The sequence below is a fragment of the Panthera tigris genome, chromosome B2 (assembly GCF_018350195.1).
Source record: "Panthera tigris isolate Pti1 chromosome B2, P.tigris_Pti1_mat1.1, whole genome shotgun sequence".
Lineage (NCBI taxonomy): Eukaryota > Metazoa > Chordata > Mammalia > Carnivora > Felidae > Panthera > Panthera tigris.
In genome coordinates, this window is record NC_056664.1 from 5,422,097 (window position 1) to 5,446,221 (window position 24,125).

Below are 24,125 nucleotides of genomic sequence, written 5' to 3' on the forward strand. Positions count from 1 at the left end.
GCTCTCTTTCTCAAAAAATAAGTATTAAAAGATAAAAATTAAAAAAAATCGGAAATGAAATGGGAAATAAGTGGTGTCACAGAAATACAAAGGATTGTAAAACAGTACTATGAAAAATTATATGCCAACAAATTGGACAACCTAAAGAAATGGATAAATTCCTAGAAACATATAACCTCCCAAAACTGAATCAGGAAGAAATAGGAAATTTGAAGACCTATTACCAGCAAGTAGGACTTATTCCTGTGATGCAAGGGTGGTTCAATATTCGCAAATCAATCAACATGATACATCACATCCACAAGAGAAAGGATAAAAACCGTACTGATCATCTCAACAGATGCAGCAAAAGCATTTGACAAAGTACAACAGCCATTCATGATAAAACCCTCCACAAAGTAAGTTTAGAGGGCACATACCTCAACAAATTAGTCTGTATACCGGAAAACCCAATAGCTAATATCATCCTCAATGGTGAGAAACTAAGAGCTTTTCCCCTAAGATCAGGAACAAGACAAGGATGTCCACTCCCATCACTTTTATTCAACATAGTACTGGAAGTCCTTGGCTCAGCAATCAGACAACAAAAAGAAATAAAGGCATCCAAACTGGTAACAAAGAAATAAAACTTTCACTATCTGCAGATGATATGATACTATACGTAGAAAACCTGAAGGACTCCACCAAAAACCTGCTAGAGCTGATACATGAATTCAGTGAAGTTGCAGGGTACAAAATCAATGTACAGAAATCTGTTGCATTTCTCTACACTGATGATGAAGCAGCAGAGAAAGAAATTACGAAAAGAGCCCATTTACAATTGCATAAAAAAAAAAAAATAAGATACCTAGAATAAACCTAACCAAAGAGGTGAAAGATCTGTACTCTGAAACCTATAAAACACTGATGAAAGAAGAAATTCAAGACGACACAAAGAAATGGAAAGACATTCCATGCTCATGGATTGGAAGAATAAATACTGTTAAACTGTCTATACTACTCAAAGCAATCTACACATTTAATGTAGTCCCTATCAAAACACTGACTGCATTTTTCACAGAGGTAGAACAAACAATCCTAACATTTGTATGGAACCACAAAAGACCGCAAATAGCCAAAGCAATCTTGAAAAAGAAAAGCAGAGGTGGAGGCATCACAATTCTGGACTTCCAAGTTCTATTTCAAAGCTGTAATAATCAAAACAGTATGATACTGGCACAAAAACAGACACACAGACCAATGGAACAGAACAGAAAGCCCAGAAATAAACCCACAAATATATGGTCAATTAATCTTTGACAAAAGAGGCAAGAATATGCCTCCTATGGAAAAAGATGGTTTCTTCAACAAATGGTGCTGGCTCAACCGACAAATAAAAGGATGAAACTGGACCCACTTTCTTACACTATACACAGAAATAAGGTCAAAATGGATTCAAGACCTAAATGTGAAACGTGAAACTATAAAAATCCTACAAGAGAACACAGACAGTAACTTCTTTGGCCACAGCAACTTCTTTCAAGATAGGTTTCCTGAGGCGATGGAAACAAAAGCAAAAATAAACAATCAGGACTACATCAACAGAAAAATCCGCACAGCAGAGGAAACAATCAACAAAACTAAAAGGCAGCCTATGGAACGGGAGAAGATATTTGCAAATGACATATTGGATAAAGGGCTAGTATCCAAAATATATGAAGAACTGATCTAACTTATCACCCAAAAAACAAATAATCCAATTAAGAAATGAGAAGACATGAACAAACATTTCTCCAAAGAAGACATACAGATAGCCAACAGAAGAGACAACATGAAAAGATACTCATCATCACCTATTATCAGGGAAATGCAAACCAAAACTACAATGAGGTATCACCTCACACAGGTCAGAATGGCTAAAGCCAACAGCACAAGAAACAACAGATGCTAGAAAGGATGTGGAGAAAAATGAACCTCATGCACTGTTGGTAGGGATGCAAACTGGTGCAGCCACTGTGGAGAACAGTGTGGAGGTTCCTCAAAAAGTTAAAAACAGACAACTACCTTATGATTCAGCAATCACACTACTGGGTATTTACCCAAAGAATACAAACACGCTAATTCAAAGGGATACACGCACCCCTATGTTTATGGCAGCATTATTTACAACAAACAATGGAAGAACCCTCAGTGTCCATCAATAAATGAATGGATACAAAAGATGTGTTTTTTTACACACACACACACACACACACACACACACACACACACACACACACACAGAGTCAGTCATGAGGCACCTGGGTGGCTCAGTTGGTTAAGCTACCAACTCTTGATATTGGTTCAGCTCATGATCTCACGGTTGGTGAGATCAAGCCCTGCATCGGGCTCTGTGCTGACAGTGTGGAGTCTCCTTGGGATTCTGTCTCCCTCTCTCTCTCTCTGCCCCTCCCCTGCTTGCACTTTCTCTCTAAACAAACAAATGTTTAAAAAAAAAAAAAAAAAAAGAGAAAGACAAATACCATATGATTTCACTCATATGTGGTATTTAAGAAACAAGAAAAGGGGGGAAAAAGAGATAAAGTAAGAAACACACTCTTGTAGAGAACCACCTGATGGTCCCCTGAAGGGAGGTGGGGGGAGGATGGGGAATAGATGGTGGGGATTAAGGAGTGCACATGTGATGAGCATCCGGTGATGTGTAGAAGTGCTGAATCACTATATTGTACACTTGAAACAAAAAGAAAAAAAAAATCTCCATTTGGTAACCATCACAGTAATATTTGATTCAGGCATGAATTAGTTTTTGGTCAAGTGACAGATGCAAAAACCAGAGGGTGAAAATTTGAAGAATGACAGGACTTTTACACAGTCTCAAAGTATCTCCCTCTGAGACATTTCACTCCACAGACAGAGTCACTTCACAGGAGAGAAAGTTGGCAGACACCTCCCTAACCGATGGTCCCAATAACGGGACAAACAGACATCATGTGCTTCCTGATGGGACTCAATGTAAGAACATACTGACAATGCATAACCAGAACCTCAGGACAAAGAAAGGCTATCAAGGGTCAAATAACGAATCTTTTTCTTAGTGAGTGTCATGGCCATGAAAGACAAAGATCAGAAAGCTGGTCTCCATTAAGAGTCTCAGGAGACAGGGTAACTATGTGATCTAAGGTCTTCTAAGAGACAAAGAGCAGCACCGAGACAAAAGCCTAAATCCAAATAGGGTCCGCAGACTGTAAAACAGCACTGTTTCAATGTCAGTTTCCTGATTTTGACATCTGCATTGTGGTTATATATGAGAATGCCCATGTTTCTAGGAAGTATATACTGAAAGGTATATAGTGAAATATTTACAGGTGAAGGGGCATCACATGTGTTGCTTACTCTCCAGTGGTTCAGGAAAAAAGGCTGCACAAACAGATACAATGACAGAGTGAATGTGATGTAATGTTGGTGTTTGAAGACACTGCATGAAGGCTCTATGGGAATTCTGGGACTATTCTTGGAAGATTCTAAAATTATCTTAAAAAGAAAAAAACAAGAAGTTTTTCCTATCCTTCAGGATCCCCAGAGACGGAATTTGTAACGGGTGAGGTACTGATCCGAATCTTGTTGTGTGGGAACCAATCCCCCCGAACCACTCACCTCTCATCTCAACGGGGCGGGTCCACACTGAGGACCACACAGGCCAGGAGCTACCAGAGGGGACCGCACGGGCCGGGAGCTATCACAGAAGAATTCTAAAACTCCTGGCCTCAGAACAGATGCCCAGCACACCTAAAATAAATCCAAACCCTATCCGGCTCTACAAAATCACCACGATCTCCCACCTGTCTACTCTGTGACCTCCTTCCCTACCTCTCTCTTCCTGACTCGCCTTCTCTTGCCCCTTCCGGCCTTCTGCTCCTTAAAGAAGCGCAGCCCATCCCTGCTGCAGTCAGTACGTGTGCGGCCCCCTGTGCCTCGCGTACCTTCCCATAGACCGTCCCACTCTGTACGGTCAGCTCCTCGGAAGGACCTTCCCTGACCAGCCCATCTCCTCATCTCACTTCCTGTGAGCATCATCCTTGTGCCGGGCTTTTCTTTCATGGCACTTCTCACCTAACGTACTACATGTCTATTTCTATGCTCTCTCCTACTGTCACGTGACCCCCACGTGGGCAGGGACTCCCTGCTGTTTCCCCAAGGCTGAAAGCAGTGCTTAGTATGTAACAGGCACCAAAACGGTGTTTAGAGGATGAACGAATAAATGGACTGCATTTATTTTTCTTTACATCTCAGTACAAGGAGAACTAAAACGACTAACACTGTGCCTCGCTGATGATTGTCCTTGGAAGTGACAAGTAAGCTGAGACCTGAGAGTAAGTAGGAGCCAATCAGGCAGAGGAGGTGGGAGCTGAGGGAACGTGTGCGGGAGGAAGTGAGCCTGTACAGAAAGATCAATGCAGCATGGACAGTGGGGCCGAGTGGTTGGCTCAACGTGCAGACGAGGGCACACACACCAGGAAGAGTCCTGCAGCCCAAGGAGCCTGGATCTTTATTTTAAGGGCAATCAAAAACCACTGGACAGTTTCACAGAAGAGTGACCACCAGATGTGCTTCTTTTACAGGCCACTTTTTAGAAGCGGAAGTGTCCTGACGAGACAGGACACCGGTTGGACAAGGATGACAGGGAAAGAGACAGAGAACGAGCCTACAGATCACGTAGGACATGGAGCCAAAAAGAGTGCTGAGTGCGTATTCAGATTGTTTTCTGGAAATCTTACAGTAAGGTATTTTCTGAAAATACAAGGCTACGATGATATGAAGAACTCTGGCAGTTTAGCGTTGCATTAATGTGAAAGTGCAGCCAAGTGCAAAGTACAAGTCTCGGGCTCAAATCCTAACTGTTACTTTATAGCACTGAGCCCTTGAGCAAATTACCTCAATTTCCTGGGCCTCAGTTTTCTCATCTGTAAAGTAGGGTAACACTTCCATCTTCAGAGCTGTGACTTGACTGAAATAAGCAAGCTACCAATGCCTGGCATGTAAGAATTAGGAAAAAAGTCCTTCTTTAGCATGGCCTCTCTGTGATTCTGAATTACCGCCACCTCATGGCAGGACCCTGCGGGAGCACCACCTCACAATCAATCCTGCACACACCGCACAGGGGGATCCCGCACGGGCACCACCGCACAGGGGGATCCCGCATTACCGTCGCCTCATGGTGCCACGCCGCACAAGCACTGCCTCACGGTGCGATCCGGCATTACCGGAACGACATGGTAAGACCCTGCGGGCTCACCATCGCATCATGTGACCTGCACCACGGTCTCCTCACGGTGCGATCCCGCACTACCCGCACCTACGGCAAGATCCTCCGGGAGCACCATCTCACTGTGCTCCTGCATACCAGAGCCCCACAGTGGGATCCTAGAAGAGCACTGTGCACGGTGTAACATTGTTTTGTCAAACCTTTCCCACGCGTGGTTCCAGGTTTCAAGAAACCTGAGGTAACCTAGGCTACAGTTATATTTACGTTGTGACAGGGGCTAAAAACACTGCCTGAATTTTGAATGAATTAGACTACACATTTTAATTCACTAGGGGTGCGTGCATTTTAAGACTCTTCTTACAATCCATTGTATTTTTTTAAGATTTTATTTTCAAGCAATCTCTACATCCAACGTGGGACTCGAACCAACCCCCTGGGCGCCCCCTAAAATCCATTTTAAAAAACGATCTTCAAAACATAAAAAATAATCCCTAGCTTATTGAAATGCAGTCTCACCTCTTCAAGAGAAGATTCTAGATTCATTCCAAAAGCAACTCCCATTAGTCCAAAGAGTGAAAGAGAGAAGGTTCCCATGGTCAACTGCAGGTTCAGCCTCATCATCACATTACGGTGGCTGGAGAGGAGAACACGTACTTGGATGAGAAGGGCCCGCTAGCCATACAGCAAATCCACGAAATAATCTATTGGAGGCCACACAGATTAAATCTACACCTTAAAAAGAGGACATACTCCCATGTGGCATTTATAGATGATGATGTAACTCCTCCCAAAATGACAGGGCCTTAAAAGCTTTATCACTTTAGAATTACTTTAAAAGAAAATATTTACTGACTGATTTATAGAATGCTTTCTTACCTGTCCAGATTGATGAATATGATACTCTGTGAATCATCGATCAGTGCCCTGAGTTCCCGAGCTGCATTGGAAAGATCCTCCGCTAATCGGTAGTAGTTTTCCAACAGCAATTCCATCTCTTCTGCGTGGTCGATTCCTGCACTGCTCTTTTCACTTCAATTAAAAGCGTTAATGTAATTAACATGCCCCCAATGCATGCATCATACATTCATACCAAAAACTTCCTGATTCTGTATACAATATTCAGCTACCGATGACAAAACTGGCCTTTGTCTTTTCTTTTACTGTGATGGAGGTCAGTCTGTGAGTGGCTTTGTCAGGCGACCCCAAGCACTATTAGACTAAGTGGGGCGGGGGGCGGGGGGCACAGGTCCTATCCCTATGCAGGATAGCCGGGTTCACTGTATTCCAGGGCCCCAGTTCACAGGATTCTCATGCAAATATGCACTACCACCTATAGGAAAATCCAGATGTGTAAATGCTGGTGAAGGAGTGCAAATTCGTGCAAATCAGGTAAAACTAAAAACGAACATAGCATTTCCTTTCCAAGATAGATACCTAATGTTATTTTCATATAGGAAGAAAAGTGTTCTTGAATGATGTCAATAGTTATTTTGTGAGACTTTACTTATACTCCCTACCACCCTACCATAGGGAATAAGTAGGAGTGAAGTGCTCTGTGCAAGACACTTACAAAGTATATTAGACACAGACTGGCCTAATAAGCAAAGCAAATAAAAGTGTGTTCAAGTTCCTGCCATTATATCTCTCTGCTATAATAGCCCTTTTAATCTTAATTTTTCCTTTTTAAAATATAGGTAACTAATGTCTCAAAATGCTTTAAAAAATCTGTACAGACTGTGGAAAGTATGGATGTGACAAAGATGTCTCCGTTAATTTCTAAAACTCATCTACAAAGAACAAAAAAAATATTGAGTACTTCAAAAGTAAACATTTAACTTGAGTGTGCATAAGGAGAGTAAATGATTTCTAATTTTGTAAGAGACAAAAGATTCATAAGATAAGCGTTTTTACACTAGACAAAAGATACAGAACATCCATGTCTTCCCCTCCTTCGCCGCCATCTCCCCATCCCCACGTGAATATTTCCCTCTCTTCCACTGTGCTCCCTAGGTTGTCTGGGTAGATGTGTGGGCCACTTTGGTGGCCAGTCCCTTGAAGATACAGGTAATGGTGTGTTTATACTCATCGTAGACCAGCACAGTGTGCACTCAATATATCCTTGTTACACTGAATAAGATGCAATACATATGGGGAAATAGTGAAACCACCGGGGATAAAAGGTGCCTCTATTTTCTGCTTTTCAGAAAAGGTTACGTTCTCTATGAAAAACCACCCTGAGGAAGACAGGTGACAGGTCCTACCAAAATAAGTAGCAAAGCACGACTACATACTCACAAGACTTGTGGGTCACTCCACTTTGTCAGACAGAGCTCCTCCAGCCTCTCTTCTTCATCCAAGATCTCCAAAATGGACTCTTTGAAAATTTTGATATCGGTTTCTAACTCTGACAGACTAGAAGAGTAGTTGTATAGAAATGACCGATAACATAACCTTACACATTTCACTAAAAGAAAAGTGCCTTTTTAAAGTATCTTATCAAATTGATCACTTCTACATTGATGGTAAACACTGACTTGTAAAAAAATTTTGATATTTACCATGCACATTAAGAATCAATTCCCAAACCAAAAATACATCAAAAGACCCTAATGCAGTATTTCAGGCAAAACAGCTTTTCAATAAACATTAGCCCGTGTGCCCTTTTTAGCTCAACTTCCCACCTAGGCTACTTTCCTATTTTGAAGGCATGGAGAGTAAGTCGTTACCATTACCAAGACTAGTTGGTATTTTTAAAACAGGTAAGAAACATACTAATTTTGTATCTGAATTTATACAACGCATTTCACTGTTGTGTCTATCTCCCAAATAGGTAAATCACCTGTATTTACCTTTTGCCATTTTGTAGCAAGATGTGCAGTTTGCTTCTGTCTACAGAGGAATGTTTGGGATCCACTAAAGCTTCCAGTGTCTCAAGGATCAGTGGTTGCAAAACGCTAAGTTTCCCCTGAAGAGTGCTGATCTAGATAACAACATGACCTTTCATAAGAATTAAAACAATCTTTTTAGAATACTCAGGGTCAGTGATCTATCTTCTGATTAAACACAAAAATCTGTAATGGCTGGGAACACGGTCACTGCTGGAATGCTGACTCTGGACAATTCAAGAACTACATCTACCAGGTTATGAGATAAGCACACGTGATGTTGTCACCCGGCTTGCACTTGGCCAACAGGGAATCAGCTCTCATACGGTCTTCCCGCATAAACATTCATTATGAAAGGAACACAAGACTGATGGACTAAAAGTAAACCCGCCGTTCCACGGCTACAACACAAACTCTACAGTTGATAACCCATGCTCTCAGTCAACAGAATGCAGTTCAAAATTCCTACATAACAAATTCTTCTGAAAATCAAAACGTAACTTGGGACTTTAAAAAAACAAATCAGTGTCAAGTCAAAGTCTCTTAGTCAGGTATATAGAAGCATGGCAGACATTCAGCAAGAAAGCACGGACAGAGCTATTCCAGTGGCTAAATATGGATATACGAGTTGGTACAGAGTATAACAGAATTAAGCAGTAATTACTAAAACCAGTTAAGGACATAAATCCCAGCATTTACTGTTGGTCTCAGCAGGAGAACCGAGAGCTTCCTCAGCCTACGTAACCCGTCACTGACCCCTGGCTGCACCTTCTCGTCTCTCCGTCCCCTGCTCCAACTAGTCACCATCGCATGGGCTCATACTAGCTTGAGCTCCTGCTTCATTAGCCCGGGTTGAGTGGGGGATGCAACCATTTCCGGCTCCCTCAGTACAGCAGGGCAGACGAGAGAAGGGACCCAGGTTCACCCGGTCCTCACCCCCCGCGCGTGCTCTTGCCCTGCTTCCTTCCCTCGGTCTGGTTAGCATGCTCCTAAAACTGTTGCATGCAGCCAGCTCCTGACACCGACCTGACTGACGAGAAGGACAGATAATGAACAATCTGTGGGGGCCTGGAGGCCAGTGACCACCTTGTTCAGGGCCTGACAGGGTCTCCAAACACTCGGTGACTATCAACGTAATGGGGGAGTCATCAGAAGAATTACACATGGCTCCTAGGTCAAACTACGTCTCAAACAGTGGCATCGCTAGCTGTCTCAAACAAAGCATTGTACAAAGAGTGACGTGGAAAGTATTAGAATGATCTGATGAGTGATCTGAGCTATAACATTTATCATGTATATGTGGTTTTACAATATACAATTTAGTTACAGAAGAAAATGGAATATATTTAAAATTTTTTTGGTACGTTCTCTTGTATGATATTTAGGATGTTAAATATTTTGAATTATCACCCCCGAATACAGTTATCAACTCTGCACAAAGGACAGCCAACTTAAAATGTGCTTAAGGGAATGTCCTAATAGGACTCTTAAAGAAACTTTGTAAACTATACCTAGGGACCTTAGATCTATTTGACTGGGTCATATAGCTTAAGAATTAACTTCTTTCTCTATACAGGACCCTTAGAGATGTTTTTGTTTGGAGGCAGGGTGTGGTTAGGGAAAGTGCCATTGTGACAATACCAACTTTGTCTTAAACGAGACAAAGAACAGGGACACTCAGTCGGTTAAGCATCCGACTCCAGCTCAGGTCATGATCTCACCGTTTGTGGGTTCAACCCCGTATCTTGTGCTGTCTTGTGCTGTCTCTGTCTCTCAAAAATAAATAAATGTTAAAAAAATTTTTTTAATAAACAAGAACAAATTCAAGAAGCTAAATAAAAATATAGGCTTACCCAATATTGTAGGAGTGCTTCTATAGCCCTGAACTCAAAAGGTAAAGGGTATGTGACAAGTTGTCCTTCTCCAGCCAACTGTGAGGGGAGTTCCCGGAATAGCCATTGCTCTAAATTTAAATTACGATAATCTAGTATCAGAAGACACTCTGGAGTTATCACAGCTTTCAAATACTGTAAAAAAAAAAAAAATCATATATATATACACAAACACATACACATGCATATATGCAAGTTATAGAGCTGCAGGAGAAGAGTAACAGTCATAAAGTAGGGTTTAATACTTTTTTAAACTTGGATTAAGACTAAACCAAATCATTGTTAGTTTTTTTTTTAAAAACCCTAAGATATACTTTTTAAAGAAAGGAAGCCTAAAATATATGTAAGTCTTGATACCTCTAACCCTCAACAGAACTGGAATCAAACTACATATGAAGACTTACGGGTAATCATGAGAATAACAGGGAACAAAGAAAAGGTTTTCTTAAAAGTCATGTTTTGGTGGACTTTCATAAATGACTTAATCCTGATTAGTTTGGCTGAAATGGGAAAGCTGCCTTTTTAAAATGTTACCAAAACATATTAAGCTATGTGAAAATATAAAGACAAAACATAATCTTAATGCTGTAATTTAGAACACCATGAAATTAGAAATTTATTCTAAAGACTGGCATCCTTTTAGTGAGAAGAGTCATATGGACAGGTAGCCTGTGGCCACTGTATTAGTGACATAAAAACTAGAGATTTTTCACATTTTTTTCCTAACATTTTATGACATTTTTTATACAGAAAAGTTGAAAAATCACAGTGAACACCTACATGCATATCATTTAGACTGTATAATTAGCATTCTGCTAAGTTTGCTTTATCACACACTTCTCCATCAAAGAGATAATTTTTTAAAAAATGATCAGGGGAAAGAGTTATTTTAATTCCAGTATACTTAACACAGTGTTATGTTAGTTCCAGGTGTACAATATAGTGACTCAGCAATTGTATATGTTACTCAGTGTTCATCATGATAAGTGTACTCTTAATGCCCTTCCCCTCTTTCACCCATCCCCCCACCCTCTCCACACTGGTGACCACCAGTGTGTTCTCTGTAGCTAAGAGTCTGGTTTTTTGGTTTGTGTCTTTTTTACTTTGTTCATTTTTGTTTCTTAAATTCCACATGAGTGAATACATATGGCACCTGTCTTTCTGACTTTTTTCACTTACCATTACATTCTCTAGCTCCAACCATGTCGTTACAAATAGCAAGATTTAATACTCTCTTATGGCTAGTATTCCATTGTGTGTGTGTATACCTCACTTCCTTTATCCATTTATCTACTGATGAACAGCTGGGTTGCTTCCATAATTTGGTTATTGTAAATAATGCTGCTATAAACATAGAGGTGCATATATCTTTTCAAGTTAGTGTTTTCGTTTTCTTTGGGTTAATACCAAGTGGTGTGATTGCTGAATCATAGGGTAGTTCTATTTTTAACTGTTTCAGGGATCTCCATACTGTTTTCCACAATGGCTGTACCAGTTTGCATTGCCACCAATAGTGCACGCGGTTCCTTTCTCTCCACATTCTCACCAACACCTGCTGTTTCTTGCATTTTTGATTCTAGCCATTCAGATAGCTGTGAGATAATATCTCACTGTGGTTTTGATTTGTATTTCCCTGATGATGAGTGATGTTCAACACCTTTTCATGTGTCTGTTGGCCATCTGTATGTCTTCATTGGAAAAATGTCTGTTCATGTCTCTGCTCATTTTTTAATTGGATTATTTGGTATTTTTGGTATTGAGCATGGATTGGAGATAGTACCAGAAGTGCCAGGCCCTGGGGAACAAGGGAAACTACACTGCAGACACTACACAGGACCTCTTCTTCATAAGAACATTCCCTTCAAGGACAGGAGACTTTCCTACACACAGAAACAGGTAGAGATACTCATACAGAATGAGAAGACAGGGAATTTGCCCCAAATAAAAGAACAGGACAAGGCCATAGCCAGAGATGTAAATAAAACAGATATAGGTAACAAACCTGATGGAGAATTTAAAACAATGATCATAGGGATACTCAACGGACTTAAGAGTGGACAACATCAGTGAGACCCTTGACAAAGAGATGAGGAAACATAAAGAGATAAAGGGCTCAATACATGAAATGAGAAACATTTCGCTTGATGGAATAAACAGCAGGCTGAAGAAGCAGAGGAATGAATTAATAACCTAGAAGACAGAATAATGTAACCAAGCTATACAAAAGGGAGAAAAAAGAATTATGCAACAGGAGAACAGCCTTAGGGAACTCAGTGACTCCATCAAACATAATAACATTCGTATTACGGGAGTCCCAAAAGAAGAGACAAAAGGAGGTAGAGAATTTATCTGAAGAAAAATAGCTGAAAACTTCCCTAATGTGGGGAAGGAAACAGATATCCAGATTCAAGAGGCACAGAGAACTCCCAACAAAATCAACATAAGCATATCCACACGAAGACCTATTGTAATTAAAATGGCAAAATACAGTGATAAAGAAATAATATTAAAAGCAGCAAGACAATAGAAGACAGTTAACATACAAAGGAAACTCCATAAGCCTACCAACAGATTTTTTTCAGCAGAAATTTTCCAAGACAGAGAGATGGCATGATACATTCAAAGTACAAAATGGGAGAAACCTGCTGCCAAGAAAAAATACTCTATCCAGGGGCTCCTGGGTGGTTTAGTTGGTTGAGCGTCTGACTTTGGCTCAGGTCATGATCTCACAGTTCGTGAGTTCGAGCTCTACATTAGGTTCTGTGCTAACTCTCAGAGCCTGTAGCCTGCTTCAGATTCTGTGTCTCCCTCTCTCTCTTCCCCTCCCCCGCTTGTACTCTGTCTCTCAAAAACAAATAAATGTTTTTAAAAAATTAAAAAAGAGAATACTCTATTCAGCAAGGCTGTCATTCAGAATTGAAGTAGAGATAAAGAGTTACCCAGGCAAACAAAAACTAAAGGAACTCATGGCCACTAATCCAATCCTGCTAGAAATGTTAAAGGGGAATCCTTGACTGCAAAGGAAAGACCAAAAATGACAGTATGAAGGTAAGAAACACAAAATCAGTAAAAATGAACATTTCTGGAAAAAAAAAATCAGTCAAGGAACTCACAAAATAAAAGGACGTAAAATATGACATGTATACCTAAAATGTGGGGGCAGGAGAGGAGAAGTAAAGAATGGGTCCAAACTTAAATGACCATCAACTTAATACAGACTGCAAAAGATGTTGTATATAAACCTAATGATAACCAGAAATCAAAACCAGTGATATGAAAAAAATAAAGAGAAAAGACTCCAAGTATATCACGAAAGAAACCCAGCAAACCATGAAAGAAAGAAAGGATCAGAGAAAATCTTCAGAAACAACCACAAATCATATAAATGGCATAAATACATTATTTTGAATGTAAATGAACTACACACTCCAATCAAAAGACAGAGTAACAAAATGGATTTAAAAAAAAAAAGACCAATCTATATGCTGTCCATAAGAGATGCATTTTAGCCCTAAAAACACATGCAGATCAAAAGTGAGGGGGTGGAAATATTTGTCAAGCACATGGAAGTGAAAAGAAAGCTGGGATAGCAATATTTAGATCACATAAAATAGATTTTAAGAATGTAATTGGGGCACCTGGGTGGCTCACTCTGTTGAATGCCCGACTTTGGCTCAGGTCATAATCTCGTGGTTCATGAGTTTGAGCCCTGCATCAGGCTCTGTGCTGACAGCTTATAGCCTGGAGCCTGCTTTGAGTTCTGTATCTCCTCTCTCTGCCCCTCCCCTGCTCACACTCTGTCCCTATCTCTCAAAAATAAACAAACTTAAAGTTTTCAAAAACAAACAAAAACAAAAACGAAGACTGTAATAAGAGACGAAGAGGGACACTATATAATTATAAAAGGGACAATCCAACAAGAAGATGTAACAATTATAAATATTAACGCACCCAACATGGAAGCAACAAAATACATAAAATAGTTAAACATAAAGGAACTAAGTGAGAATAATACAATAACAATAGGGGACTTTAACACCTTACTTATATCAATGGACAGATCATCCAATCAGAAAATCAACAAGTTAGGTGATGGGCATTGAAGAGGGAATCTTTTGGGATGAGTACTGGGTGTTGTATGGAAGCTAATTTGACAATAAATTTCATATATTAAAAAAAAAAAAATCAACAAGGAAACAATGGCTTTTTTTTTTTTTTTTTTTGAGAAAAAGAGAGAGAGGCAGAGAGAGAGAATCCCAAAAGGGGCAGAGAGAGAGGGAAAGGAGAGAGAGAGAGAGAGAGAGAGAGAGAGAGAGAGAGAGAGAGAAACAGGGCTCGAGATTACCTGATGTGGGACTCAAATTCATGAACCATGAGATCACAACCTGAGCCGAAGTCAGATGCTTATTGACTGAGCCACCCAGCACCTGGAAACCATGGCTTTGAATAACACACTGGACGGCATGGATTTAACAGATATATTCAGAACATTCCATCCTAAAACAGCACAATACACATTCTTTCCAAGTGCACATGGAACATTCTCCAGAATAGATCACATATTAGGCAAAAAAAACAAGCTTCAACAAATTGAAAAAGATCAAATTCATACCATGCATCTTTTCTGACCATAACACTATGAAACTAGAAATCAACCATAAGAACAAACCTGGAAAGAACACAAATACATGGAGGTTAAATAATATGCTACTAAACAATGAATGGTCAAACAGGAAACAAAAGAAGAAATAAAGTACATGGAAACAAGTGAAAATGAATACACAATGGTCCAAAATCTTTCGGATGCAGCAAAAATGGTCCTAAGAGGGAAATACACAGCAATACAGGCCTGCCTGAAGAAGCAAGAACAGTCTCAAATAAACAACCTAACCTTACACCTGAAGAAGCTAGATAAAGACTAACAAAGCCTAAAGCCAGCAGAAAAAAGGAAATAAAGATTAGACCAGAGAGAACTGTAAGCCAATATCTCTGTGAACACAGATGCGAAAATCCTCAACAAAATACCAGCAAACCAAATTCAACAATAAATCAAAACAATCATTTACTATGATCAAGTGGAAATTATTCCTGGGATGCAAGGGGGATTCAATATTTGCAAATCAATCAACATGATACATCACATCCACAAGAGAAAGAATAAAAACCATATGATCATTTCAACAGATGAAGAGAAAGCATTTGACAAAGTACAACATCCATGATAAAAATCCTCCACAAAGTAGGTTTAGAGGGAACATACCTCAACATAATAAAGGCCATATATGAAAAACTCACAGCGAACGTCATCCTCAATGGTGAAAAACTGAGAGCTTTTCCACTAAGATCAGGAACAAGAATGTGCTTGCTCACCACTTTTACTCAACATAGTACTGGAAGTCCTAGCCACAGCAATCAGACAACAAAAAGAAATAAATTATCCAATTTGGCAAGGAATAAGTAAAACTTCCACTATTTGCAGATGATGTGATACTACATATAGGAAACCCTGAGGACTCCACCACAAAACTGCTAGAGCTGATACACGAATTCAGTAAAGTCGCAGGGTACAAATCAATGTAAAGAAATCTGTTCCATTTCTATACACTGATGATGAAGCAGCAGAGACAGAAATTAGGGGGGAAAAATCCCATTTACAATTGCATGAAAAATAATAAGATACTGGGGCACCTAGGTGGCTCAGTAAGTTGAGCATCCAACTTCAGCTCAGGTCATGATCTTATGAGTTTGAGTCCCACACTGGGCTCTATGCTGACAGCTCAGAGCCTAGAGCCTGCTTTGGATTCTATGTCTCCCCTCTCTCTGCCCTCTCCCCTGCTCTCTCTCTCTCTCTCTCTCAAAATAAGTATTAAAAAATTTAAAAAAAAAAAGATACCTTGGAATAAATGTAACCAAAGAGGTGAAAGACCTGTACTGGAAACTATAAAACACTGATGAAAGAAGAAATTCAAGACAACACAAAGAAATGGAAAGACATTCCATGCTCATGGACTGGAAGAATAAATACTGTTAAACTGTCTATACTACACAAAATAATCTGTACATTTAATGCAATCCCTATCAAAATACCAACAGCATTTTTCACAGAGCTAGAACAAACAGTCCCAAAATTTGTGCAGAACCACAAAAGACCCTGAAATAGCCAAAGCAATCTTGAAAAAGCAAAGCAAAACGGGAGGCATCACAATTCTGGATTTCAAGTTGTATTTCAAAGCTGCAATAGTCAAAACAGTAGGGTACTGGCACAAAAACAGACACACAGACCAATGGAACAGAACAGAAAGCCCAGAAATAAACACACAGTTATATAGTTAATTAATGTTTGACAAAGCAGGAAAGAATATCCAATGGGAAAGACAGTCTCTTCAACAAATGGTGCTGGGAAAACTAGACAGCAACATGCAAAAGAATGAAACTGGACCACTTTCTTACACCATACACAAAAACAAATTCAAAATGGATTAAAGACCTAAACATGAGACCTGAAACCACAAAGCCCCTAGGAGAGAACACAGGCAGTAAGTATCTTTTTTGCCATTGGCTATAGTAACATTTTTCTAGACATGTCTCTTGAGGTAAGGAAACAAAAACAAAAGTAAACTGATGGGACTATATCAACATAAAAAGCTCCTGCAGAGGAAACAATGAACAAAACCAAAAGGCAACCTATGGAATGAGAGAAGATATTTGCAAGTGACATATCCAATAAAGGGTTAGTGCCTAAAAGAACCTATGAAACTCAATACCCAAGAAACAAATAGTTCAAATAAAAATGGGCAAAACACATGGGCAGACGTTTCTCCAAAGACATACAGATGGCCAACAGGCACATGAAAAGATGCTCATTATCACTTATTATTAGGGAAACACAAATCGAAACTACAAGGAGATACCACCTCACACCTGTCAGAATGGCTAAAATCAACAACACAAAAAACAAGAGATGCTGGAGGAGAATGTGGAGAAAAAGGAACCTCATGCGCTGTTGGCGGAAATGCAAACTGGTGCAGCCACGGTGGCAAACAGTGCGGAGGTCCCTCAAAAAGGTAAAAATAGAACTATCCTATGATCCAGCAATTGCACTACTAGGTATTCATCCAAAGAATACAAAAATACTGATTTGAAGAGATACATGTGCTGCTATGTTTATAGCAGATTATTTACAATAGTCAAGATATGGAAGCAGCCCAAATATCTGATTGATGAGTGGATAAAGAGATGAGACATATACATATATTATTCAGCCATAAAAAATAATGAAATCTTGCCATCTGCAAAGATATGGATGGAGCTGAAGAGTATAATGCTAAGTGAAGTAAGTCAGAGAAAGACAAATACCCTGTAATTTCACTCATATATGGAATTTAAGAAAGAAAGAAAAAAGGAGCAAAGGGGGAAAAAAAGAGACAAACCAAGAAACTAAGATTCCTTAACTATAGACAACAAACTGATGGTCACCAGAGGGGTAGGTGGGTGGAGGGATGGGGACAACAGGTCATGGGGATTAAGGACTGCACTTGTCATGATGAGCACTGGTGATTAAAGTAAAAATTTTTTAAAAAATCAATAAAAATGTTGCTGGTATTTTCACAGGGATTGCATTAAATCTGCAGATTGCTTCTGGAGGTCTGGACATTTTAACTATTTGTTCTCCCAATCCATGAGCATGGAATATCTTTCCATGTTTTCATGTCATCTTGAATTTCTTTTATCAATGTTTTATTTCTAGGTATTTTATTATTTTTGGTATTATTATTACTACTTCTGATGCAATTGTAAACGGGACTGTTTAATTTCTCTACTACTTCGTTATTAGTGTACAGAAATGCAATGGATTTCTGTCTGTTGATCTTGTATCCTGTGATTTACTGAATTCACATATCAGTTCTTGTAGTTTTTTGGTGGACAAAGATACTTTTTTAAAGGGTTCTAGCTATCAATAACAAAAGTGAAGAATATTTTCTGAAGACTGCTTCCATTATTAGTTTTTTTAAAAATTCTAGTTAAAACGACAGAAATCTGCCATCAAAGACTTTTTAAAGAAAGCAAGTCTCATATCTACTGGAGGGCCAATACCATTGAGAACCATGTCTCATCTATTTCTGAACTCTAGACATTAGCCCATCCAAATTACATAGGTTCAAATTTATTCTGAATCACTAAGGAAAATTACATTGTATTTAGTGTACTCTGAGTAGACAGGGGAAGACTTTGTTTTAGAAAGCTTTCTGTTAAAATAAAAATTTAAGTTAAGATTATAAATTTTAAGAGATATTCCTGGGCTATTTGAAGAACCAGAATATATGTTCTTGGTGGCTAAAGTTATGCTATGATGACACATAGCTGTATACAACTGAAAATGTCTATTATAATCAAGATTCTTTCTCCTACCATTTCAGAAACTAGAAACCAAATTCCAACAGCGAGAATAGAGACTGCAGTCAGAACTCTTCCAACACAAAATAGAGCAAGAGTCATGCCTGCTGAACATATGTACAGAACCCACGGAAGAGTTACGCTCATAATGACACGTTATGTTATCAAGTACCCTAGGTCTCACACATCCATTGTCAGTACAAAGGTACTTTTCACCTAGATACTGATCAAGACAGCTAAGAAGCAGGAAAGGATGATGACATAAAAACCCTTTACCTCCATTCTCATGATAATTCTATTGTTTCTTGTTGTGATGCTCATCACATGCTGAAACCTCAAATCTCTGGCTTGAAGACCTAATTCTTGATATAAGTCAGTTTTCTTCTTTTCTATAAAAGATTTTTAACAAAAAGAGTGGGCCAAACCAATAAAGTGAGGAGGTTAGTTTTGTATCAGAGCACCCCTCCCACCACCAAGATCACTTTCTACTACCAGAAACAAGCCAAAATTAGTCTTTTTAATGGCCATTTTAGCCTCAAAACAAATTCAAGTAAATTTGGTCAAACTCTAATAATTATTTTTTGGTCTTATCCATACTTCATAAAATGTCTTTGTACATAGAAGCCCCCGGGGACCAAAATAACCACAGCCATACATGATTAGGACTTATGGTATCGATTTCAAGCTCTAGAGATGGACCATCTTTTTTTGTTTTTTGTTTGTTTTTTTTCATACATATTGTAAAGAACTACATTTCCTGTTTTCTATCTTCAGTATTTTAAATCTGTGAAGAGATAATTCAACTTTCTTGGTTCTTGGACTAACAGAAAATGAGAAAATAAAGTCAGTTCTTCACTAGATTCTCCTACCTGAAAACTAAACTTATTACCTAAGAGAAAGCATGATGGATGGAGAAACTCAAGAAACGATATGGTTACAGTAGCATCTGTATTTGTAGCGTCAAATCACACCTGTGACAGAGCTCGAAGTACAACAGTCATTTGAAGGACATAATGAGCAAAACACACCCAAAATATCCCACCAGGATCTAAGCAATGGGAGGGACAGGATCATGGGGTTGGAAGCACATGAGAGATCTGCGGCCTGCATCTGAGGTCAGACAGTAAAGCGATGCTTAGTTTCATTTTAAAAAGTAACTGTCCATCAGCAGCAGAGTCCGTCTAGTGCCCTGTCCTTCCTGTCTTCTGTCACCCATTGCCACTGCAATGTCAATAGTATTCTGTAAGTCTGTCTTACATGTGGAACAGAAAATGTGTATGTGGACTAGGGCAGTGAAAGGGAGACTAAAGAGAAATTAAATGCACTTCAGCTGCATACCAGCCTTTGCTCTCAAAATACCCCTTTAACATCCGGTTAGAGAGGAAGTGGCTCCTGACAAAAAAACAAAAACCAGTTCTGGAAGAATTGTCCAGGTACTGCCAGTTCCAATTAGGACAGATGGACAAATGCTGAAGACACATCTCTTTCAATATACCCACATACCCAAAGAAAATCCTACTCAAAACACTACAATTTTTTTAATTTCCATCAGATTCATTCACTCACTGATTAAAAAAGAAAAGTAATTTACAAGAAAATTAAACATACTCACCAAAAGAAGTAACGTTTCCCTCTTTGTCAAATTTTGTCTGAAGAAAGATAATAAAAACAAAATATTATTTTCTCCCAAATGAGTGGACTATTTATAGTATTATACCATATGGTATTATACCTCCCAAATACAAAAAAAAAAAAAAAAAAAAAAAAAAAGGCACAGATAAACCATAACAGCTTCTTTAGGTTAAATTCGGTTAGGAGTTAAGGTTTAAAAGAATCTCTTTAATTTGCTAGGATAAATGTGACCTTGGATTAACTTTCTGTCTTGGTTCCACTGGAAATCTGATAAAGGAGTATCAATGTGTCATAGGCAACATTGCTTCTGGTAAAAACGCCTGATACCTGCTAGACCGCACAGGACCAGGAAGACTGTGGACAAATTAGAAACCTCGTGGGAAGCCATGGCTCTGCTTTTCCTGGAGCATATGGTTGCTCTTGTAACTGGCCGCGTTCCTTGCGGAAGCCCTGGATGGGCCCTGGAGCTGGTTATAGGAGACACCGGCACTACAAGGTGTGGGGATTCTGAGCCAAGGTGTAACTCATACCCACCTTTAAGAACATCAACTCCTTGTACCTGAGCTGTCACATGGGGTCCAGAGAAGCTGCTGGATGGCTGCAAGGGCTTCTTTTGAAGAGGACACATCTGACGCTGCCCTTCTGTGTTTCCTATCCTTCATCCTTCTGAGTAGACTGAGACCAACTGTGGCTCATCTTGTGAATCTAAGGATCTACTGGAGGCTATCAAGTGTCTCTGGTGAGTGTAGGGGAATCAGTAACGATTTACTGAAAAGGCCTCTTCTGATAGTTTGAAGAGAGGACACAATGCAGAAAATCTACCTATTTCCCAGAAAGCAGAGGGAACATTTTTCTACAATACTTGTCCACAAGTACAGAATACTTGTCAAGTTTGAATGTGTCAAATAACATTTAATGAATCACTATGTACTAGGCTGCACTAATTACTGTTAAATATGCATTTCCAGAAAGACCCTAAGATATAGTTGAAGCAACAAATGCTGGGTTATTACCATGGAAGCGTATGCATGCTGTGCTAACAGCAAAAGAACAACATCCCACAGTATATATTTTAGCTGGTTTCTCATGAGCAAGGTAAGATCAACATAAATATGAGTACCATAAGCCATCAAAGGGCAAATTTACATCAAAAGGAACTATTTTGTGTAATACAGACTAGGTTTCCTTAATTTCACAAATACACATGCCAGCTGAAGAAAGTTTGAAAATAAAGTAAAATAAAACTAATCACCCCAAATGACAAATTTTAGAGAAAGCCATGCCAATATTTTACTAAACGTTCTCCCAGCCTTTTTCCTCTTCAATATATTCATGTTACACACACTTCTTTGCAGTCGTGCCTCCTTTTCCAACTTAACGATATATGAATATTTTTGCAGGTCAATATTCACCATTTTTTCTTTAATATTTTGATAAAGATCATACAAACTATGATTTTAAAAAATGTTTATCGGGGTGCCTGGGTGGCTCAGTCGGTTAAGCGGCCAACTTCGGCTCAGGTCATGATCTCGCGGTCCGTGAGTTCGAGCCCCGCGTCGGGCTCTGTGCTCACAGCTCAGAGCCTGGAGCCTGTTTCAGTTTTTGTGTCTCCCTCTCTCTGACCCTCCCCCGTTCATGCTGTCTCTCTGTCTCAAAAATAAATAAACGTTAAAAAAAAATTTTTTTTTAAATAAAAAAATGTTTATCTTATAAAGTAACATCACCTAGAAAATGAGCTGATTAGTGAGCTTTCCTTTCAAATAGTATCAACTGATTTTCTTAAGTTTTTTTGGTACACAATGATTTCACCTGCAAAGAACCTTCTTTCAGTATTTAATTTCTGAATTTATTCTTAAAAAATTTTTTTTATTGTTTATTCTTGAGAGAGAGAGACAGAGAGAGAGAGAGAGAGAGAGAGAGAGAGAGAGAGAGAGAGATTGTGAATGGGGGTAGGGGCAGAGAGGGAGGGAGACAGAATCTGAAGCAGGCTCCAGGCTCTGAGCTGTCAGCACAGAGCCCGATGCGGGGCTCAAACTCACAGACCATGAGATCATGACCTGAGCTGAAGTCGGACGTTTAACTGACTGAGCCACCCAGGCACCCCTGCTTCGTACAGTTTATAAAGAAAAGTTCTTATGTTCATAAACCTGAATAATGATGATGATAATGGCTAATATATATCAAGCGCTTACCATGTGAGGCACTATTTTAACGGTTTTATGCCTCTTCCTTATTGGTGTATAGAGATGCAACAGACTTCTGCACCTTGACTTTATATCCTGTGACTTAGTAAATTTATGTGTTAATTAGTTCTAGCAATTTTTGGGTGGAGTCTTTCAGGTTTCCCACCTAGAGTACCATGTTGTCTGCAAATAGCGAAAGCCTGACTTCTTCCTTGCTGATTTGGATGCCTTTTATTTCTTTTTGTTGTCTGATTACTGAGGCTAGGACTTCCGGTGCTGTATTAAACAGTAATGGTAAGAGTGGACATCTTTGTCTTATTCCTGAATCTTAAGGGTTTCACACACAGTTGAGAGTTAATTTGAACTTCACCAGGTACTATTACCCCAGTGTATACCAATGAGAAAACTAAGGCACAAAAAATGTTATCACACCTTGTCCAAGTCTGCCCAGTTAACAGAGGTAGAGCTGAGTTCTGAATTTAGGAATGCTCGTTCAGAACAGGCACATTATTTTTTTTAAATTCAACTGTTGTTTTGAAAAAGGTAAAGCCCTACAAAAAAACCTGCAATATCTTACAACCAAATCCTGTGCAACTTTAACCTAGAGTCCTCTTTTGCTACGATTTTGCCCCAATGGCCTACTTCTCTTTCTTAGATACGTGTCTGTGATACACATTATTCTTATTATTTTACTCATTTTCCCCCCTGAATCATTTCAGATCATTGCAGAGATCATGAACCTTTAAAGCATACACTCTTGGGGCTCCTGGGTGGCTCAGTCGGTTAAACGTCTGGCTTCAGCTCGCTCGGGTCATGATCTCGCGGTCCGTGAGTCCGAGCCCCGCGTCGGGCTCTGTGCTGACAGCTCGGAGCCTGGAGCCTGCTTCAGATTCTGTGTCTCCCTCTCTCTCTGCCCCTCCCCCATTCATGCTCCGTCTCTGTCTCAAAAATAAATAAACGTTAAAAAAATTTTTTTTAAAAAAAGCATACACTCTTAAACACTACACTTTTTCGTTTCAACATGCTTCTGCATATATTATATTGCATAGCACGGGTTCAAGCCCCTGTATGGCGAACAGCCTTCAAGGACTTCTAAACATATTCACGAGGAAATCTTGAGGAGGCAGTGAGGAGCTGTGATTTGAACGACCAGTTCTACTATCAAAAGAAGACCTCCACATTCGACACCGAAGTTTCAAGGCTGCTCTTAAGCAAATCTAGCTGGCACTCAGGTCACCAAAGAAAACACAAAGATGACATGACTTACAAGTATAATGATTCACTATGAAACAAAAAATAAGTATTATCTTGGCTGACCAGTCCACCCCAGTTAACTTAATAAGTACAGGAAGTACCTTCTGTAAGTTATCAAATGTACCATCCATACTCACCACAGTAAACACCGGGGCTACGCTGGCTAAAGTGGCTTGAGAGACATCAGAAGTTCTAAACCGGTGCATTTCACCTGAAGAATAAATCAGGGAATTCTCTGTGGTCATACAACAGGTTTCAACGTATGGCTAAGATAGAGAGCTCTTATAGTATGTGGAAGTCTTCAGACTATTTTTTGGAAACATTTTTCCTAGAGGAATGAGGAATTCCTAGAGGAATGTCCCTTTTAACACTTGTAGGTGATTATATTAGATCTGGCAGGGAATGATTTTTAAAAGTAATGGCTTAGGTGAGGTACTAGAATAATTTACGGATTCCAACCACCTTTTTTCTAATGATTACTGCTGTCTCAGAGTTGAATGCACAAACGTATAACACTGTTCTGAGATTAAAAGAAAATGTCCATCTTTTTTTGCAGAATTTAAAAAGGCTTCTCATGAAAATTATATTGGTAGACGTATCTTAGAAAACAGATTGCAAGTAAAACCCGTTTCAGCATTCTAGG

The 24,125-nt window shown here is 39.3% G+C and overlaps 1 protein-coding gene across 1 annotated transcript in view; it reads right to left on the bottom strand.

The window, feature by feature from the left end:
• Positions 1-24,125, bottom strand: part of MRS2 (magnesium transporter MRS2) — a 32,638-nt gene that overhangs the window by 6,933 nt on the left and 1,580 nt on the right. Inside the window, exons 2-9 of the mRNA XM_042985605.1 lie at positions 23,620-23,693; positions 20,026-20,062; positions 18,690-18,802; positions 9,981-10,154; positions 8,092-8,222; positions 7,538-7,654; positions 6,119-6,271; positions 5,759-5,876 (exon numbers count right to left, since the gene is read on the bottom strand). Coding sequence (XP_042841539.1) covers positions 5,759-5,876; positions 6,119-6,271; positions 7,538-7,654; positions 8,092-8,222; positions 9,981-10,154; positions 18,690-18,802; positions 20,026-20,062; positions 23,620-23,693 — 917 coding nt within the window. The remainder of the gene's footprint in view (positions 1-5,758; positions 5,877-6,118; positions 6,272-7,537; positions 7,655-8,091; positions 8,223-9,980; positions 10,155-18,689; positions 18,803-20,025; positions 20,063-23,619; positions 23,694-24,125) is intronic.